A 16591-nucleotide genomic window follows, 5' to 3' on the forward strand; every position below is an offset into this window, starting at 1 on the left:
AACTCTTCCAGGGGCTCTCTGTGGGAATTTCTTGTATGTGAGCCCCCATGCTGCTGATTACTTCCACCCCTCCAAAAAAAAAAAAAAAAGAAAAGATCTTCATAGGAAGGGAGGTCACTGAATGTCGCAGCAAATTACTTTGACTACAAGATTTAACCTGTATAAATGTGAGCATATTCTAATGGAGCAGTCTCGTGGATGACAGCACTATCCTTCTTCTCTGTGTATTCAACCCATATGAAGGAAGCTCTCAGATCTGAGGGGAAGATCACTAAACTGCAAGACATGATTCCTTTTCTCCCTAGGCTTAACTGGATGTAAGCTGGAAGATCACCTGAAGAATTACAAATCAACAAAAGCCAGAGCCACTTTAACCAAAAAGAAGGCCCTCTGTACACTGAATGCAGGAGCAGCTGCAAAAAGAAAAAAAAAGACTACTTCTCATTTAAGACATTTGTGGCAGTGTTTTGAGAGCACTGTTCAGGGTCTTAGTCACACAACTCCTGTCATGTTTAATGGAAACCCCTGCAGCTAGAATGGCACACAGCTATCAAAGCATACTCCTCTCTGTCTAAGGAATCTCTCATTCTTTTCAGTTGCTTTTTGTGTATGTTTTTACTGTTCTTGAACAGTACATAATGGCAAATCACTTTGATTTGAAGGTCTTAATGTTTGTTGATGGAAAGGAATTTGAAGGTTGCAAGCAGATAAACAAAGATGACAGACTGGAAACTTAGATCCTAGACCATCTTCTATGAATTAGATTTGCGTTGGGCTGAGGGCTGAGGGCTGAGTATTCACTTGCTTGAACAGATAGTAGCTCTCAAGTTTCTGGACTTTATAATTAGAGGCAGTGTGGTGGAGTGAAAAGACCACTGAATTTGGGATTAAGGAATCTGGGCTCATATCTTGGTACTGTTACTGGCTATCAGTGTGACCTTGGGCCACACATCTAACAAGTCTATCTGCAAGTCTCAGTTTTCTCATCTATAAAATGAGTGGTTGGGATTAGAATGATCTCTAAAGTTTCTTCGAGCTCTAAATGAATGATCCCATAAATACTTGAGGGCTACAAAGTTGGAAGAGGCACTCTCATTCCAAAAAATGTACAAATAAATTAATTTCAGAAGGAACCAGAGAAATCTAGGAAAATGTTAGAAGTCAAAATAAAGAAATCCAGATGGTGCGTATGAAGAAGTAGATTTGAGAGAGTATGGTATTGTCAATTGAATACTGGGTTTGGTCTAATGAGTTCCTGTGGTCAAATCCTTCTTCAGATAGTTCTTAGCCTTTTCATACTGTATGAGTCACTTAACCTATTTAGGCCTCCATTTTCTCATCTTTAAAATGAGGGGAGTAGATTCAGTGACCTCAAAGGTGTCTTCCAACTCTAAATCTATAAGTCTATAAGCATAAGAGAATATGAATAATTATTCCGGGTTAAATTCTCCTTAGACTTAAATTTGGGGATTATTTTTTAGGGGACCACGAAAAATACTCTTCATTTTGTAAATTTCAAAAGGTTATTGATGCTCCATAAACACCCCACCTGTCCCTTGAATCACCATCCCATTGAAGTAGACAATTTATTTTTTGGGACATGCAATTGTAATACTCTGTTATCATTTAACTATGCCCAGGTGTCACTAAGGCAAAATCAATTGGTTACAAGCATATGATCCATCAGCTTATCTCCTCTAGCAGACTGTCCCCTCTGTCATCCCTACTCTTTTACTTATCTTTTAATTTCTCCTTGACTATGGGCTGCTTCCCTCCTGCCTAAAATATATACGCTCATGTCTCCCTCATCCTCAGAAATTCCCCAGTTGACCCATTCATCCCTACTAGCTATCATCCTCCTATATCTTTTCTCCCCTTTTTGACTAAACTCCTTGAGAACACTATAGTCTGTCTTCAGTCAATGCCTGTACTCCTTTTCTCCTTATTCCCTTCTTCTTAACTATGCAGTTAGGAACCTTTGCTTTTGACCTCATTATTCAAATGAAACAGTTCTCTCCAAAGTTACCAATGATTTCTCTCTCTTTTTTAATGATCCCTTGACAAATTTTGTGTGCATTTTTACTTCCTGTCCACCGTGCCTGGAACTCGCTCCTTTCTCATCTTTGTCCACTGGCTTCCCTGACTCCCTTCAAATATTTGCTAAAATCCCCCTTCTACAAGAAGCCTTTCTCAATCTCCCTTCATGCTAATGACATCCCTTTCTTTGTTGTTCAGTTGTTTCAGTCACGTCTGACTTCTCATGACTCCATTTGGAGTTTTCTTGGCAAAGATACTGGATTGGTTTGCTATTTCCTCCTCCAGCTCATTTTATAGATGAGGAAACTGAGGCAAACAGGGTTAAGTGACTTGCCCAAGGTCACACAGATAGTATCTGAAGCCAGATTTGAACTTGGGCAGATGAGGCTTCCTGGCTTCAGGCTGGAATTCTATTCACTTAGAGTCTAATGGGGGAGACAACATGAAAGCAACTATGTACAATAAGCTATATAAAGGATGAATGAGAGAATTTAGCAGCTAGGTTGCTGCTCCTTCCCTCTGTTAATTTTCTCTAATTCATCCTTTATATGCTCATTGTACATGGTTGTTTTCATGTTGCCTCCCCCATTAGAATGTAAGATCCTCAAGAACTGCCTTCTGTCATTCTTTGTATCCTCAGTGTACATGTGTGTATTTATGTAATTTTCCTAGTTCTGCTTATTTTACTCTGCATTGATTCATATATAAACATATGCTTCTCTGGATGTTGCATTGATTTTTTTAGATGAGGAAGTAATATTCCATTACACCTATGAACCACCATTTCTTTAGCTATTCACTAACTGATAGGTATAAACTTTGTTCCAAGTTCTTTGCTATCCCAAGAGTGATTCTATGAGTATTTTGTTTATTGGTACCTTCCTTCCTGAAATTGACTTCCATGAAGCATATAACTAGTATATCTGGGTCAAAGGCCATAGGTATTTTATCACTTTCTTAACACAATTTTAAATTGCTTTCCAGAATGGTCACATGAATTTACAACTCCCCCAATAGTGTATTGAATAAGCATGCATGTCTTTCTGTAGCTTGTCCAACTCTTATTTCTATCTCTTGTCATCTTTACTAATTTAAGTGTGAAGTTAAACTTGAGTGGTTTTGAGTCATGTTGAGTCTTATCCTTAATAAATTTGAGAAGTTTTTTGTATGGTGGTTTATAGTTTGCAATTCTTTTGATAACCCTTTGTATCCATTGATTACTTATCTTTTGAGGTAATGCCTTTTAGATCAAATACTTTCTATAGAAAATACATTAACATGATGGTACAAAGTTTAAAATGTCATTATCTACCATTAGCATTCATTTCTGTGAATCAAAATTTTCTTTGGTATGTTTCTTGTTAATTTGTTTCCTCTCAGCAGCATCTGTTGATCAGCAAAGAGGAAATTCATATGACTGTCTGATAGAGACAATGGGTATCACTAGAGCAGACTAAGAGGAATGGCAATGTCTGGTGGGTGTTGATGGGCTGTTCCTCAGCATGGGCATATTTTCATTCTTTGCTTGGGCTGAAATTATGTGAGATCATGATTAGAGACAGCTTTTTGTGAGTGACATGTGGATGCATTTGTTGGCTTCTGCCTTATGACAGTCTTCCTTCTGTGCATTTAATAAAAGGAACAGAAGTGTGCATATGCATTTTGCCTCTTGCAACACAATAGAATCATTTACATAAGGAAGAAGGCAGCACTGAAATATTAAAAAATCGTATTTCCAAGAGTCATCATTCTGGTTTTCTTTGTCTCAGACACATGTCCTTACATATCTCCTGATTTCTCTGTGATGCTCATTTTTTTTCCTCCATCATAGCTATAAATATAACCAGGTTTTCTTTTTCCTTTCTTCATCACATTTCCTTTTTTGCATTAAATTTTTAAAAATAAGTTTTATTGATGCCTATTTTTTCTACCACAGTCATATTTGAATTTATCCTTTCCCTTCCACCTACTGAACAACACACCCCTCTTGTAACAAAGAAAAATCATGAAGCAAAACCATCCAATGCAGTGGTTATATTTGTCCATACATGCAACATTCTATAGCTGCAGTTCCCCACTTCTACATCTAAAGAAGGAAAACATTTTTCATTATCTCTTCTCAGGGATTAAGACTGATCATTAATATTACTCAAACCTCATGGTTATTCTGGTGGTGTTTTTGTTCACATTGTTGTGGTCACTGCATATATTCTTCTTTAGTTCTGCTTACTTCTTTTTGAATTACTTCCTACAAATCTTTTCATTCTTTAAATTCTTTGTATTCAACTTTTCTCATAGGGTTTCCATTACATTCATGTACCACAGTTCATTCAAATGTTCACTAATTGACGAGCACATGCTTCTTTGCTACCACAAAAGTGCTGCTATAAATATTTTCATAACTATGAGGATCTCTCCATCCTCGACCTCCTGGGGATATATGCCAGCAATATAAGCTGGGGCATTTCTTTGCTATGAGTGAATGAATTTGCTTTGCTTTGAATGATGGAATTACAAAAACAATGATTCGTCTTATTCTGTTTAACAACTGCCTGGACAATGTCTAAGCCTGGACAATGTTTAACAATGCCTGGACACAAGAAAATTATTATCACATTTTAACCAAATCCCCTCATAAGATTGTAAAACCCCATTATAATATTATTTGGTCATTTCCTCAAGACTCAAACAAAGGAGAGCTTTCTTCCTATGGAACTAATGGCGCCCCATAGTGTTGTTTTGATTAATGTTGTTCTTCTGCTAATTCAGTTAATGATGTTAGAATGCCTGTAGAATGTATGCCTGTAGATCATCTTTGGTTTAGTTAGGGGATAATTATCTAGTCTGTAGATCTTCCAAAGTCTATCTGCTTTGTGGCCACTGTGCAGTTCCACCAGAGGTACTGCCAAGGTTCAGGGAGGGAGAAAAGGAAGGAAACGTTAATGAGAACATTTCAGAAGTACACTGAAGTCAAGTTCATTTGCTATATGGGGAGACTGAGGCTCAGATATTGCATGGTTTATTAGTAGCTTGAGTTGAAAGTTTGGCTACAAAAAGTGGTTTTTAAAGAAACTCTTTGAATTTCAATTATCTGTGTCTGTGCTACTGCAGGTAAAAGTAAGTTCTTTGTAGAATTTTCTTAGTATTCAGGATTTAAAAGGCCACCAAGACAAAGAAACTGACACTATACTTCATAACTATGACATTAAAAAAAATCTGCATGGGACTTTATAATAATGAAGAATATTTAAGATGTTACTTTCACAATTGAAAAAGTTCTTAGTTTCTTCAAAGTTCTGTCTACAGTCCACTATGGTGTGAGGCATGGTTGTACAGTAGACAAGGGATTAGTTGTTCAGAGAACATAGGTTCAAATCCTGCCTATAACAACCTGTGTGACCCTGGGCAAGTCATTTTAATGCTCCGTGCCTCAGTTTGCTCATTTGTAAAATGAAGGAATTGAACAAGAGAACCTCCAAGGTCCCTTTGACCTTTGAATCTACAATCCTAAACTATCCCAAATCTCTCCAATTGTAATTGATTTCTTGAATGAATGCATAAAAAATATTATATCAAGTGCTTACCACTACCCGTTACTTTGTATATTTATACAAATATAAGCAAACAGTCTCTGTCCTCAGGAACTCACAGTCAAAGATCACATATACAGAGGTGCTGTAGCTGGGGAAGAGTGTTTTGGAAGTGTTGATTTTATTACTCTCCTCAGAACTAGAGTTGAAAAAAGGTGTGGAGAGGGCACATGCCAAGTGGTGTGTTGCAGTAGTAAGATGACCTTGGAGTAACATAGTGGGTCTAGGTCAGGGCTAAACATGATAAATGCTTACGAGGCACCCAGTGTCCAAGGATGGGGGTTACCATGTAGGAACATAGCATCTTCCTCAGTATATAGAGGGATAGGGAACCTGCAACCTTGAGGTCACATGTGGTAGGTCCTTGTGTGCAACCTTTTGATTGAGTCCAAGTTTTACAGAACAAATCCTTTTCTTAAGGGGATTGTTATATGAAGTTTGGGTTCTCTCAAAGGTCACACTTGAGGACCTAGAGGGCCACATGTTGCCTTCAGGCTGCGGGCTTCCCACCTGAGTTCTAGGTTATATGAGAGTGCCTTGTGAATGTCATGTCCTCTGCTATGATAATGAGAGGCAGAGTGGGGATGTGGATAGAAAATTAGTTTAGGATTAAGGAAGAGATGGGATCAAGTCCCCCTGCTAATAGACATTGTCTATGTCACCTTGAACAAGTCAATTAACCTCAGTGTCCCACGTTGTTGGCTATACCTCCTAGTTGCAAAGTAGGTGCACGCTTGCATTGGTAGAGGGAGTTTCCTCACTGGGAACTTCCAATAGAAATAAAATAACTGATATATTCTATATCTCATCTCTCTAAGTTGCAAACTTCTTTGTTTTTTGTTTGTTTTTGTCTTTTGGGAGGGGAAAAGGCAGGGTAGTTGGGGTTAAGTGACTTGCCCAAGGTCACATAGTAAGTGTTAAGTGTCTGAGGTTGCATTTGAACTCAGGTCCTCCTGACTCCAGGCCAGTGCACTATTCACTATGCCACCTAGCTGCCCCCTAATTGCAAACTTTTGGAAGGAAAGGACTGTATATCTTATATTAACTTTGTACCCTCAGCACCAGGTACAGTGCTTTGCATTGATTAAATGTCTTTTGACTGAAAAAATGAATGAGGATATTCTATACCCCCAAATTTAAATGTGACTATTAAGTCTTATTATTGGCACCTCCACTTTTCTAGGCAAAAAGGTGGTGCAGAGGATAGAGCACCAGGCCTGGAGTCAAGAAGACCTGATTCAGATTTGGCCTCAGGCACTTACTAGCTGGGTATTGCTGGTTTAGTCATTTCAGTCCTATCTGACCTTTTGTGGCCTCATTTGGAGTTTTCTCCGTTAAGATGCTGGAGTGATTTGCCATTTCCTCCTCCAGCCTATTTTATAGATGAGGAAACTGAGGCAAATAGGGTTAAGTGATTTGCCTAGGGTCACATAGCTGTTAAGAATCTGAGACCAGATTTGCAATAGAGTTTTCCTGACTCCAGGACTGGCTTCTAGCCACTGTACCACCTAGTTGCCCAGCTGGGTGACACTCAGGAAGTCATTTAATCTCGGTCTGCCTCAGTTTCCTTGTCTGTAAAATGGGGATATAAATAGCATTTACCTCTCAGTGTGTTCCTAAGAAAAAAGAAGGTAATATTTGTAAAGTACTTTTAAAACTTAAAGTGCTATATAAATATTATTATTATTTAAAATCTCTCCTATACGTCTCTTTCTTTGCACTTACAAAGCAGCCATTCTAGAACAGGTTTTCATCTCATCATTAATGGACTAATGTAATAACCTGGTTGTTCTTCCTGTCTCATGCCTGTCTGTCTTTCCTCACTCCAATCCATTCTCTATTCAGCTACCAAAATAATTTTTAATTAAATTCTATTTTTTTCAATTAGTAAAAATTTGCTTCCTCTCCCTGTAACTTATCCTACCCCACCAAGAATACACACACACACACACACAACCAAAACTTCTGTTATAAACCTGCATAGTCAAACAAAAAATAATTCTGCATTGTATATGTCTAAAGGAAAAAAAGTGTATATATGTATACACACAAACATATTTTGATTTTCACATGTCCCATGTGGAAATCAGGTTTGTGTATATATGTAAACACATATACACCACGGACACATAGCTATACAAGTCATGGAAGATTTATCTAAATCATCCCCTTTGCATTTTATCACATTTATATAATATAACTTGTTAAGCTATTCTCCAGTGGATGGGCAGCAGATTCCCATTTTTGGAACCTTAAAAAGAGCCTTAAATATTTTCATATATCTTCATATATGTCAGTCAACTGTCAAATAGAACTTTCTCTTCTATTTGCCAGTTAACTGAAATATTTTTCTGTGTGTGTTTGTGTGTTCTTCCCTCCTTTGACCAGTTCCAATAAGAATAAGGAGTAAGGTTCAAGTGCAAGGCACCCTCCTTCTTTCTATAGATTTCTACTTGTGAACTCTAATTATGTAAGATACTTTCCCCTAACTTTTTTCCTTCCCTTCCTAAGGTCATCAAGACATAACAGAACTATTTTCAGCCTTCTGTCTAATTAGACTCCTTCTAGGACCCCTAATGATGATAACATTCTGGGGGGAAACCTGAATTGTCTCACTATAATAGAATGTTAGCAGTTTATCTTTATTTAATCCCTTATAATTGTTCACCTGTAGTAATCTTTTTGTTTCTCTTAATTTGAACTGAAATGTTTCTATACAACTCTGCTCCTTTTCATCAGAAACATTGGGAAGTCCTCTATTTCATTAAATGTTTCTCCCCACCTCCCCTAGTTTTGCAGGGTAAGCTATTCTCATCTATAAGCCTATATACTTTGTATTCTGGAATATAATATTCCAAACTCTCTGCTCCTTCATTGAGGTAGCTTCTAAATCATGTGTGATCCTCATCGTGGCTCTTCATTACTTGAATTGATACTTTCTGGCTCCTTGTCATAATTTTTCTTTGACCTGAAGCCCTGGATTTTGGCTATAATGTTCCTGGGAATTTTCATTTGGGAGTTTCTTTCAGGAGATTAAAGATGGATTCATTCTATTTCCTCTTTTTCTAAGAGATCTATCTATCCAGTTTTCTTCTTTTTAAAAAAACATTTTTTGCAACGTTACGTTTAGACTCATTTTTGACCATGGCTTCTTAAATCATCTCTCCTCAATCAGTTTTCTAGGTCAGTAATAAGCCTCCTAATTAGTGTTCCTTTATATTCCTTGATGACTATCTATTTGTTCTATGAGGAACAGGACAAGTCACTTACCTGCTTAAAAATCTTCAGTGCCTTCCTAAAACAATGCCTACCCTAGCTAGTCTAATCTACATGTATAAAATGATCACCTTTATATTATCTCTAGCTAGTGGTTAAGAGTACTGGTTGGAAAAGTCACTATCTCCTCCTGAAGTAGGTCAGTATATTTCTGGATAGCCCTAATTATTAGGGAGTTTTCCCTATATTGAGCCTGAATACGATCCTCATAAATTTCTACCCATTGGAGTCAAGTATGTTTTATATCTCAAATATACTGCAAATTCTGAGGACAGGGACTGGGTCTTTCTGAGTTTTATACCTCTCATGCACAGCACATTGTTTTGCATGAAACAGATCTTTAATAAATGCTTATTTATGGAGGAAAATACTTCATAAATTCAGTTATCACTACACATAGTACAATGATTGGAATGCATAATGGGTATAGTGCCTTGGACATTATAGCCACCTAATAAAAGAGTGAATGGATAAATACTTAATGCAATAAATTTGACCTCTTCATTTGTGATACTGAACAGATAAAGAAAAGTGAGGTTTCTCCAGTTCATGATGAATAGGTAGTTTTTCTTTTGGCCTTTGCTTTTGACTCTATAATATTTTTCTGGGTCAACTTGCCATGGAAATGGGTTGATAGCAATACATATGCATACATATAGGTATAGATATAGATCAGTTTTTCCAAGGAAATTTGCCCTAAACAGGATATAAAATAAGTTCCAATTCTATATTAGTAACCTGGAACAATTGAACTAATGGATTGTAATCTGATCATGCTTTCCACATTCAATCCAATTCAATTCCACAAACAATAAAGCTCCTACATTTTGCAAATCAGTTTGTGTATTAGGAAGGTTACAAAAATAATTATCACATACAGTATGGTGAATGAAAGGCACAGTGGTTTATTACCTTGAAGAAAGATAGTGGGAGCCTATTAAGTAAGTGAATGAATATTATCGTACAACAAATTTGATCTCTTTATCCATCCCTGCCCTCAAGAAGCTAAGTGTATTTGACTGCATTTCTGGGCAACTGACATAGCAATGGTAAAGTAATACAGAATTATTTAACATTAGAACTGAAAGGAATCTTAATCATCTTGTCTAAGCCGCTCATCTTGAAAATGAGAGTTCTCAGACTCAGAATTGTTAAGAGACTGGCCTAAGGTCTCAGATTAGCCTTCCACCTCTGTTAATTTTATCAATCTTGATCACATTCATGTTTTTTGGTCTAAATATACAAATGCAATGATAAATGGGAGACAGGAGCAGCAAACCGAATGGAACTTGAGATGGAGACCTGGTACATTGATAGGAATAGGGCTAACTTTAGGGTTAAGGTAATCATTTCTGGACCTCTGATATGTCACTTTAAAATCAACATGACATAAAAATGTGGTATATCATACCATGAGAAATCATTATGTTAGATACAGGGGTGGAGAACCTGTGGTCTTGAGGCCACATGTGACCTTCTAGGTCCTTGGGTGTGGCCTTTTGACTGAGTCCAAGTTTTACAGAAGAAATTCTTTTATTTTTTTAATTTTTTGCTTTTTGGAAGTCAGTTGGGGTTAAGTGACTTGCCCAAAGTCACATAGCTAGTGTGTCAAGTATCTGAGGCCACATTTGAACTCAGGTCCTCCTGACTCCATGGCCAGTGCTCTATTCACTGTGCCACTTAGCCACCCCAAGAAATCCTTTTATTAAGGGGATTTGTTCTGTGAAGTTTGGATTCAAGTCAAAGGGCCGCAGTTGAGAACCTAGAGGGCCACATATGATCTCGAGGCTGCAGGTTCCCCACTCCTGAAAAGTACTGGAGAAGTAAGCATGTTGAAGCTATTCTGTCAGAAAAAAAGCTAGCTGAATATCATCAATTCTGAATTATCTTCTCATTTCTGCATGTCCAAGAAACATTGCAAAAGCAAAGTCCTTACATGTACATGGGCTGTAGTTGTAAATGAGATGTCTTCTGTGGGCCTTGATAGCCATAAGAGTCGAATCCACCTATGAAATCAACTGAAAAGAGAAAATTATGCTTATTAGAAACAACTTTTAAAAGAGACAAACAGGAGCAAAGTTTCACAGAAATTAATATGGAAAGAGCAGCTAATAATATATTAAACTGAGAGTGACTAATAGTGGGGGATGTAAAAATGGTAGTTCCTTCAGGGTAATGACTTTTTTTTGGTGGTCTCAGAGAATCAATTATAGTTTTACAAGAATTTTCTTACACATGAGAAAGAATTATGCATTCATCTCAAATTAGAAAGGCCTAATTGGAATTTTTTTCTCACTCTACCTTCATGCTGGTCCCTTGGTCTCCCCTGACTGCTGATGGTAAAGGAGAAACTTACAAAAGTACAAAGAGACTGAAGCATCCTTTCATTTGTAATGATGTTGAAAATGAATTAAAGTATGGAAAAAACTAGTTTCCATGAAAATAAAATAGGGTACTGTGATTTCATGTGAGGGGGGGTAGGGTGAAGGTTTACACAGAGTGGGTCTGACATTCAACACAAACCAGCAGTTGCAACAAACATAGTAAGTATGTTCTATATATTGTAGGAAACTGTATGCTCCATTTTTTTAGGAAAAGGGTTTGAATCATGTCCTCTCTCCAAAAAAGCCACCATTCCATGCATTGAAGACGACAGAAAAACAAAAAGGCAAGATATAAGCAGACAATATCTGACATCTTCATCTTGTCTGATATCTTATTAGTAATTAGAGGTGAGAGGAGAAAGAGGTTAGAAATTGAGCTTCCACAGAAGACAGTTTCAGAAATATTGATAGTAGATACTTTTGGGGGGCAGGGGGTGGGGGGAGCCAGGAATTTGCTAGTATCAAACATAAATGAAAAAGGCTGTTAGCTGGCTCAGTAAATAGAGAGCTGGACTTGGAGTCAGGAAGACCTGAGTTCAAATACTGCCTTAGATTCTTAGCTGTGTGAACATAGGGCGTGTTACTTAAACCTGTTTACTTCTGTAATATGGGGATAATAATAGTACCTATCTCTCATGATTGTCATGAGGATCACCTATTTGTAAAGTGATTATAAATGCTGTTATTTCTGATGTCAGAATCTTGTAAGGAAAGTCTGTTATAAAAAGAAATCTTGCTTAGGAACCACTGGAAACAAATTCACTCATGATGAGAACAGGCTCAGCTACTGGTCAGCTTGCTATGACAATGGACCTGAGAATCTCACTTTTAGTCATTATAGTAAGTGAGGGGAATATTCCAGCATCCAGCATGCAGTGCTTGTGTTTTTGGAGTTTTTGTACATGTCTAATACTAACCACTTGTTCTCAAAATTCAGGTTAGTCTCCCTGCTACACAGAGGCAGCTAGCTGTTACTAGATAAAGTCAGGAAGATCTCAGTTTGAACTTGCTTCAGGTACTTACTAGTTAAATGAATCTCTTTCAGCCTTAGTTTTTTCATCTCCCCCTCTACTTCCCTTATCAACTCACACTCACATTCTCCACTTAAGCTCTTCCAAAACTTTTCATACAACCTCAGAGATTTCATCCCTTCCTTTACTTTCTCAGCTCAGAATCTTGCCTCACCTTTTACAAGTAAAATCGAGGCCATTTACTCTGAACTCCCTTTCCTCTCCTCTGCTTCCTTATCTCCTATCACTCAGGTGCTTTTTTCCATTTACTCCTCCACCTCTGACTCACATGATGAAGTGGCCTTACTCCTTGCCAAGGCTAACCCTTCTACCTGTTCAAATGATCCCATTCGATTCTATCTCCTCCAGTAAATCGCCCCTTTTGTCATCTCTCTATTCTCACTTGTTTTCAATCTCTCCCTCTCTATTGGCTTATTTCCTACTACCTAAAAAACATGTCCATGTCTCCCCTATCCTGAAAAAAACCCTCACTTGATTTTTCCATCCCTACTAACTATCATCCTATGTCTCTTTTGCTCTTTGTAGCTAAACTCCTTGAAAAGGTCATCTATAATAGATGCCCCCATTTTCCTTCCTCTTCCCCTCTTCTTTACCCCTTACAATCTGGCTTCTGACCTTGTTATTCCATCCAAACATCTCTGTCCAAAGTTATTCATCGTCTTTGTTGTGAAATCTTATGGCCCTTTCTCAATCCTCAGTCTCCTTGAACACAAACCACTCTCTCTACTTTCTCTTCTCACTAGGCTTTTGAGACATTATCCTCTTCTGGTTTTCCTTCAATTTCATTGTCCCTTCTGTCTCCTTTGCTAGGTCCTCTCCAGATCATACCCTCTATCCAAAGGTGTCCCTCATGGTTCTGTCCTGGGACATCTTCTCTTCTCTCTCTATATCACTTCACTTGGTAATATCATCAGCTCCCATGGATTTATGCTGATAATTCTCAAGTCTACCTATCCTGCCCCAGTTTTTCTTCTGACCTCCATTCTAGCTTTTCAGACACCTTGAACTGGATGCCTAGTACACATCTCAAACTCAACATGTCCAAAACAGAGCTCATTATCTTTCCCCCTAAACGCTGGTCCTTTCCTACCTTCTCTGTTACTAAGGAGGGCAACACCATCCTTCCAGTCCTTCAGGCTCACAACCTGGGAGTCATTCTGAATTCCTCACTAACTCTCACCACTCTTCACCCAGCCCCCCATATCCAAGCTGTTGCCAAAGTCCGTCAATTTCATCTTTTCAATATTTTTCAAGTAAGTTCCCTTCTTTTCTCTGACATTGCCACTACTCTGGTTCAGGCCCTCATTACCTCATTTGGGGATTATTGCAAGAACCTTCTGGTGGGTTTGCCTGCCTCAAGTCTCTCCCCACTCCAATTTGTCTTCCATTTAGCCAAGAAAGTTATTTTCCTAAAGTATAGGTCTAATCATATTACATACATATATACTCCTTCCCTCCCCCTCCCCACTCAATTAAACTCCAGTGGCTTCCTGTTGCCCCTGGGAGCAAATACAAAATGCCTTGTTTGGCATCCAGAGCCCTTCATAATCTAGCCCCCTTCTACCTTTCCAGTCTTCTTACATCCTACTCCCAGAAACACACTCTTCAATCTAGTGATACCTCGTGGCTGTTCTACGAACTTGACACTCCATCTCTGGGCTCTGGGAATTCTCTGCCCCCCCCCCCATGCTGGCACCCTTTCTCTACCATTCTTGACTACTGACCTTTTTGGCTTCCTTTAAGTCCCAACTAAAATCTCACCTTCTATAGCAAGACTACCTAGAGCTTTTTTAATTCCAGTGCCTTTCCTCTGTTATTTCCCATTTATATATCTCTCTATACTTATATATAGATATACCTATGTATCTATATGTATCTTGCTTTGTATATATTTGTTTGCATCTTGTTTCCCCCATTAGATTGCAAATTCTTCAGGGCTGGAGCTGTCTTTTGCCTCTTTTTGTATCCCCAGGCCCTTAGCACAGTGCCTGGCACACTGTAAGCACTTAATAAATGTCTCTTGATTGATCTCTGAAATGGAGATAATAGTAGGGCCTACCTCATAAAGTTGTGAGGAGCAAATGAAATATGTAGAGTACTTTGCAAACTTTAAAGGACCCTATGATGCTAGCTATTATTATGAGAAAATAAATGACTGAAGGAATAACTCCTCACTCTTAATCTTTTTAGGGATTATGAAGTTCTAAGAAAGAAACTGAAGACTTTAGGGACACAGATGGTGTTTTTATCATTGCTGCCAATTTAAGGAAGGGATTTCAGAAGTGAAAGGAGGATATGGGAAGTGAACAGCTGGTCAAGAAGAAGGTGTCAGAGAATGGGATTTGTATTCTGGGCCATGCTGTAGATGCAGGAATTACGGGCTCTTAGCCAGGGGTGAAGTACATCTTAAAGAGCAGGCAGATCTATATACATATATTCACACTATACATACACCTGATTGAAAAGAGCTTATTATGAAATTGGACGGGGAGGGAAGAAATTGCTCACATATATCTGGATCCATATATAACAACATTAGGTAGCATGTGTCATATAGAGTAGCAGGTCCAACATGGGAAGAAGAAAATCAATACAGAATTTACAGTCATTTATAGGAGAAAATATCCAAGAAGGATACTAATAATACTAAAGGCCTGATTGACTAAAGTCAACTGTATATTCCTGGTACAATAGCATTTCAGTTTCTCCTTCCACAGGTCCTCATCAACATGTTCTTTACCATATTTCTTTTACCCTGCTTATGTTTTTTCTCACATGAATGTTTCTTGATTTACAACACTATTATAACACCCACTTTTATGTAAACTGTTACTTTCAAATACGGTACTCTTCTACTGACATATTCTAGTTATATATCTCATCCAACAAACTCAAGGATTCCTATAAGGTCAAATTTACCTCTTTGTATTAAAAAATAATTCAGTTTGCTTGCTACCACCTCCACTTTTAAGTTTCCTAATCTCCAGCAAATTACCCCCCTCCTTAATAATGACCTGTGGCCCATTTATTGTGAGGCATTCTGCATGGTGTTCATAATGGCCTCCTCCTTTCACTACTGGGATCCTTGCCATCTACCTTAGGGCTGCCTAATTAGTATACCTACACTTGGATCCTTTGGGTCCTTATCATTAACCTAAAAGAATCCCCTCAACCTGTGCTTTGGTGGGTCTGATTTTGTTTTAGGTCCTGGTCATACCTAGTCCTCTTACCTAAATGTCAGGGAGAGAGGGTACCACCCTAACTCTGTTTTAGCCTCCATTCCAAAAGGTACCATGGTCAAATCTCTGATACCACTTTTCAGCTGAGGATGACCCATCTATTTCCTTACTCAAACTATTTCTGATTATAAGTATCTGTTGATAAGCCTACTTCTTTTATTGACTTTCTGCCTCCAGTTTTTGCTGCTTTCTTAGTATCTCACAAGAATACCTTCTTGACATCTGGCACTGTTAGCATACCGTAGTTTACAAACCTTGGACAAGTGGTTAGACATTCCCAGTAGTCTTATTTTTTCTATATTTAGCCAAATATCCAGACTAGGGCTAGGGTTTGTCCTGAACCTTCTTTCTTCATTCCACCCCCTCACCCTACCCTCAAACCTCATAAGCAGAGCCAGTAGGGATGGAACATCTTCCTAGAAAAATTTACTCATTCATCCCACTATCTCTTCTTTGTATTCTGAGAGAGTGATGTGACAATATAATGTAGTGACTGATCAAAAAATCACCCTGGCCTGGATTTTTAACTATGATGGATAGCAGTATACTACTCCAACATTTGCCTTAGTCATCTTTCTTGCCTTATTGAAGAGGCTTAAAATGCTTACATTCTTAAAGTCATTTCTGTGTCCCATGTCTTAAGGAGGAGCATTTATTTAAAAACCGTTCCTTTCTTTAATTGAACATTTTGGCAGTGATTTTCTCAGATTCATCCCTTATGGCTCTGATTCTGATGCTAATTTCTCCAAAGGGTGGAATGAAGTCTTCATCTTGGTATCTTGGCATATTCCCTATATTACTTAAAGCCTCATCAGTGAAAGTGGAAAGCAGGTTAAGGATTTAGCTGGCATGGATGTTATCTTTCCAAGATTCTGTCCCTACCAGTGACAAAAGGGACTGCCCTTGCTTTTTAGCATGTGTATGAGTATTTGGGCAAACAAAAGGCAGCATAGATCTAGATTGCTTCTACTGTGGGGCATGCTTGCTTGTAAGGGTTATGGGATTTAAAGATCTTCCATGCCCCGTTGGACTTG

The 16591-nt window shown here is 38.2% G+C and overlaps 1 protein-coding gene across 3 annotated transcripts in view; it reads right to left on the reverse strand.

Annotated features, from left to right (window-relative positions):
* NKAIN2 (sodium/potassium transporting ATPase interacting 2) overlaps positions 1–16591 on the reverse strand; it is a 1356778-nt gene that overhangs the window by 2668 nt on the left and 1337519 nt on the right. For all 3 annotated transcript variants that reach the window (XM_069076922.1, XM_069076923.1, XM_069076924.1), the window contains one exon: positions 10840–10921. In XM_069076922.1, coding sequence (XP_068933023.1) covers positions 10840–10921 — 82 coding nt within the window. The remainder of the gene's footprint in view (positions 1–10839; positions 10922–16591) is intronic.

This window comes from Petaurus breviceps, unplaced genomic scaffold, assembly GCF_028583685.1.
Source record: "Petaurus breviceps papuanus isolate PSGF00001 unplaced genomic scaffold, PetGlider_PUasm1.0 90977, whole genome shotgun sequence".
NCBI classification, from domain to species: Eukaryota; Metazoa; Chordata; class Mammalia; order Diprotodontia; family Petauridae; genus Petaurus; species Petaurus breviceps.